The 5,000-nt window shown below is 41.8% G+C and overlaps 1 protein-coding gene across 5 annotated transcripts in view; it reads right to left on the reverse strand.

The window, feature by feature from the left end:
- LOC148727055 (uncharacterized) overlaps positions 1-5,000 on the reverse strand; it is a 7,287-nt gene that overhangs the window by 864 nt on the left and 1,423 nt on the right. The window contains exons 1-6 of one of the 5 annotated variants that reach the window (XM_088727278.1): positions 3,333-5,000; positions 2,547-2,742; positions 1,981-2,212; positions 1,449-1,815; positions 766-1,213; positions 1-669 (exon numbers count right to left, since the gene is read on the reverse strand). The exon at positions 1-669 is cut by the window's left edge and continues 864 nt beyond it; the exon at positions 3,333-5,000 is cut by the window's right edge and continues 1,423 nt beyond it. In XM_088727278.1, coding sequence (XP_088583404.1) covers positions 4,789-5,000 — 212 coding nt within the window. In that variant the 3' untranslated portion in view covers positions 1-669; positions 766-1,213; positions 1,449-1,815; ... (1 more) ...; positions 2,547-2,742; positions 3,333-4,788. Of the gene's footprint in view, positions 670-765; positions 1,214-1,448; positions 1,816-1,980; positions 2,213-2,546 lie in introns of all 5 variants that reach the window. The other 4 variants (XM_088727277.1, XM_088727279.1, XM_088727280.1 and 1 more) reach the window with 4 other exon arrangements.

A 5,000-nucleotide genomic window follows, 5' to 3' on the forward strand; every position in this document is an offset into this window, starting at 1 on the left:
GTACAGTCAAGTATAACTCTAGTACTAGGATACAATTCCTTAAAACCATCTGGCACGTGTCTATCTACATCCTCTCTAGTCTGCCAAATCATCTGTGTTCCAAGCAAAAAGTATAAATAATTAGACCAGGTGTTTAGTTTTCTAGATACAGTTGATAGGTGAATTTAAAAACGATGAGCTAAATCTTGCTCAAACAACCCAAGTTTTAATCGAACAAGGCACATAAACATTTCATCAATTAAGTGCATGCTCCTAGCACTGGGCCTACATCCTTTCACCTGATGCATAGCAATAGGTCATATTTTCCGCCGTTGGTCTAACAAAGTCAAAAATTCCTCAAGTGTTCGTATGACGAAAAACTAGTGTAAAACCTAATAGAATCTTAACTTTGTCAGAAGAAAATCTTTCTAAACTGAATTTGAGTAGTACAAGCTGTTCTGCAGCTCGCCTTTTCAAGTAAGCTATCTCCTTATCAGCTTGGGCTTTTATTGTCTCAGCTTTGTCTTTCATAACCTGCACCTCTCTAATAGCAGCAGCAGTTTCATTCAGGCTTTCAGCTAATTGCGTTTTTGTTGCTAGCAATTCAGCTTGTATTGCTTGTATTTCCTCCTTTTGAGTATCCTTAATTGGTGTGTTGTTGATTTCTGACTCTGACTCTGACCCATCTGTCTGCATATCCATGTATAACAAGATAAATGCAAATGAAATATGTATTCTAAACGACACTATAAAAACATCTTGTTTGTTAATACATAGGATACTAACCTATCTATATATCGTACAATTTTCCTCCTCACTTTTGGCTCAGAAGTCCAATCAAACTTCGAAGGAACAGCTCCCCTCTTAAGCAATCTACGCCCAGCTTTATCCGGTGCAAGGTAATCCTCATCAATAAAATGCCTGGAACATACCCTTGTAACGGTAGAAATCTTAAAACACAAACCAGAATAAAATAGAATACCAGTTCTCTAAAATCTTTAATCTGAAACCGACCCTACTCATACCTTGAATTTTGGGCCTTCATCTCTTCGTATTTTCACAAGCCACTGTTTTCGTATATCCTCTTTGCCTGGTTGACCGGGTATTCGATGAAAACTTAGATCGCTCTAATACCTCGAGTCTCCGTTGCAGCGGGGAACACAACAGTGAAAAGTTGTGGACTTTCCACGAACTTTTGTAGCATTAATTTCATTGGCATCATCCCCGGTGTTACCTTAGGAGAACATATAAAAGAGAGTCATTACACATGTCGCTTTTAGCGCGGATGCTTTTGTGGCGCGTGTATAGCACAACTTCAAACACAAAAATTTTCCTTGTTTGAACATTTACAGTCTTCATTCCTTTGAAAATCTTTTTTTTTTTCATGAATAGACTTTTGTTTCCTAGTAGTCATCGACCAAAATAGTTTAAATAAGTAACGTTCTAGTTGAATTTTTTATTACACATACCTTGCGAAGTCGCCATTTTGATTCGTCGCGACGAGCGTTTGCATCCGCAAACCTTGCTGAAGCGGGCGTTTGAAACAGCAATCGGTTCTCAATATAATCCAAAACTAGGGTTCAGTACGATACTTGACGATAATGACAAGGTTAAAAAGAACTAAGTCTCTAAAACGCTTGAAACTTTTGTTTGAAACCACACGTGCTTGACCTCTCTAGCACTTTTGTTTACTGGAACGCTTGCAGTCCAGCAAGTCGTAGCTATGGGGTTTCCAAGCACGTGACCTCTAGCTGGAAAAGGCCTATTCTTCTATCAAGTCTTTGAGAACTTGGGATCTGTGTACAAGCACATCCTTGACTAATAAAGGTGCAGTACCTAACAAAAAACAAACCCAACATTCAATTTAAACAAATCGGTTGGTTACAAGTAACTAATCTAAATAACCATGGTTATTAAACAAGAGAATGTAGCCACACAGTGTACAAATACCAGTTCCCAAGCATTCTTATTTGTGTCAATGAATATTCTATTAGCACATACCATTGTCAAAATCACCAAGTACATTTACATCACTGAGCTGACTTTCACCACCAGATACAGGGCATCCACTAATCGAGGCATGTTCACTGACACCACCAGAGATCAAACCATCATTGTTATCTGAATATGGCACATTGAGCGGCAGTTTGGTTCGCATTTGATGTAACACCTGGGATATCATCTGCTCTGGTATCTGATCCAAGACTTTGAGTTACGTCCACAGGGAGAAAACCTAAAAAACCAGCAACATTTATTAAAACGTGACAATCCTTTGGAGGGAATCTGGGTGGGAAAGATGGCAAGTAAAAAGCAACCTAACTTTGGAAACTTCAGTGACAGTAAAATAAAGTATCGAATAAACTCCACCCCTTATTTTTCTTTGAACTACAGAAATGAATACAGAGCTCGACATTACAGGTACTTCTGATAAAAAGGCACGTGAATATGTCTTAAATTATGCGTGCAGTCCTATCACAAAAGCTAATACACCAAAGAGGTGACAAATTTACAAACTAAAATAAAATCATGATACGATATGGACTAGATCAACACTAATGCGCACATACCAGAAAAACTGGACTGGACATCACTCGAAGTTGTACTACTAAAAGATCCACTGCACCCAGCGACAATATATCCCTGTCATCATTGCCAACGTCTAAGTCATTCGACCATTCATCACTTAAGCTCTCTGGTTGTAGCGGCCGACACAAGCGAAGCAAAATTTCGACGACAACTATGAGTTTCGTAAATGAAGACACCCTATGAAGCGAGGATATATTTTACGGACAAGCCTTGAATCGTTTTATTTAACGTAGTCGTGGTATCCAAGTACTTATCGTAAACCGAAATATGAATTTATAAGGAAGAAGCTAAGCTAAATGCGAATAGACAAACCAACATTCCAAACATTCCGATATAAAGGCAAGATGCAAAGCTAGCTAAAAACTCAAACAAACTCACAAAAAAAACTATATATAAGCTCAACGAATGGAACATTAGCACTTACATAACAGTCCCGCTTGTAAGAATTGAACCAAAACGAACTTCAATATAAGTTAGGTATTCGGAAGCGAAACGGGAAATCCAAACAGACACTTACTCTAACACAGAAAACTGTAGTCTTACGGCAAACGACAACAACCAAACGATAACCAAAAAAACTTCAACTACTCTTCTCCAAAAATCGCACACGTCAACATTAAAAAGGGTCCGCGTGATTTGCTTACGAGATTGCTTCGTAACCTCAAAGCACGCGCACGCGAGTCGCGCGCGCACAATTTTGTTAACGTCTGTTCTGTTCAGACTACTAAAATAACTTCAAGTGAAAACCACATGTATTTTTTATATACCATAATAGTAACACAACAAAATCTCCTCAGTAGGGTGGTCTCGTCATAAGTCCAGTCTCACTGGGGGGCGTGAGATCTTCCCACTGCGGGTCCGGGCCCGAACATCCTCCCCACCTCTCCAATACTTTTGGAGACTTGACACTGGTTTCCGTGTAACTTGTTTCTTCTTCGCCCTTTCCTTGACCTTTCGAGCAACAGACTCCCCACCGTAAGCACCGCTGTCACAAAATTCACCACTTCCAAATTGAGTACTGCTTGCTTCCAAACGATGTAGCCTCTGTACAGGTCTCTTTGGAAGCCCTTTCTTTGTCTTCAAAACAACAGTACGAATCAAGCCGTCTTTTCCAGGAAGCAATCTTTCAACTCTTCCCATTGGCCACTTTCCTCTCGACACCTTGTCTTCAGAAATCAGCATTACATCTCCAATCTTGAGGGCTGGTTGTTCATTCACCCACTTCTTTCTAACGGATAACTGATGCAAGTACTCTCCCCGCCACCGTTGCCAGAAATGGTTGATAAGCTTCTGCTGGTACAGATATCGCTGCCTCGTTGTGCTTTTGTTTGCTGAAAGTTCGTCTACGAAGTCCGGTAAGCTAAACAGGGATCTTCCAATAGCAAGATGAGCTGGTGTTATAGGCGTTAGATCTCTTATGTCGTCACTTACTGTGGTGAGCGGTATCGAGTTAATAACGGCTTCAATCCTGGTAAGGATGGTGGCCAACTCTTGATAGGACAACAGCACTTTGCCCAAGATCTTGCGAAGAGGTTCCTTCACTGAACGCACCAGCCTTTCCCACCAGCCGCCATGCCAAGGGGAGCGCTCGACGATGAACTTCCACTTGATTCCCTTGGAGGTCAATTTGGCCTGGAGCTCTTCCTGATCTATCCTGTCCCACAATCCTTTATTGACAGATGACCCTTGTGTGAACAACTGTTGGAACTCACGGTCAGCGCATTTGAACGTCTTCGCATTGTCAGACCAGATGGTTCTACAGCGCCCTCGTCTACTGATCATACGAAGAAATGCCTGAAAGAACTCTTTAGTGGACAAGTCACCCGTAAGCTCTAGATGGGTCATGCGGGAGGAGGCACAAGTAAAGATGCATATATAAGCCTTTTCTGGGGAGGTACTCCCTCGTACGAACAATGGCCCTGCAAAGTCTACACCAACGTGAGTGAAGGCTGGAGACAATGACGCCCTCTCTGATGGCAATGGCGCCATTTTCTGTGAACATGGACCAACTCGTTGACGTCGACAAACAAGGCACTTTCCCAGGATTCTTTTAACTTCACGACGTCCCTTGGTGAGCCAGATCTCTTGTCGTAGAACCGAAAGAGTGCCCTCCGGTCCAGCATGAAGTAACTCCTTGTGCACACTTTGTATGATTTTCTCAACTACCGCATGCCCATGTGGTAAGATTATTGGATGTTTGGTACCCTCTGGCAAGTCTGAGTGCTATAATCTACCTCCTACCTGCAGCAAGCGATCTCTCTTGTCGAAATAAGGGTCCAATTTTAATATAGCACTGGTGTTTGGTAAAGGAAGGTCCTCCTCCAGCCTTTCATACTCTGCTTGGTACACCTCTTGTTGTATCTCCCGGTACCACCTCAACTTGGCATCTTGCAGCTCCTCGGCTGACAGCTCTTTGGAACCTGCACTTATTCCTG

The sequence above is a fragment of the Stylophora pistillata genome, chromosome 7, assembly GCF_964205215.1.
Source record: "Stylophora pistillata chromosome 7, jaStyPist1.2, whole genome shotgun sequence".
Classification (NCBI taxonomy): domain Eukaryota; kingdom Metazoa; phylum Cnidaria; class Anthozoa; order Scleractinia; family Pocilloporidae; genus Stylophora; species Stylophora pistillata.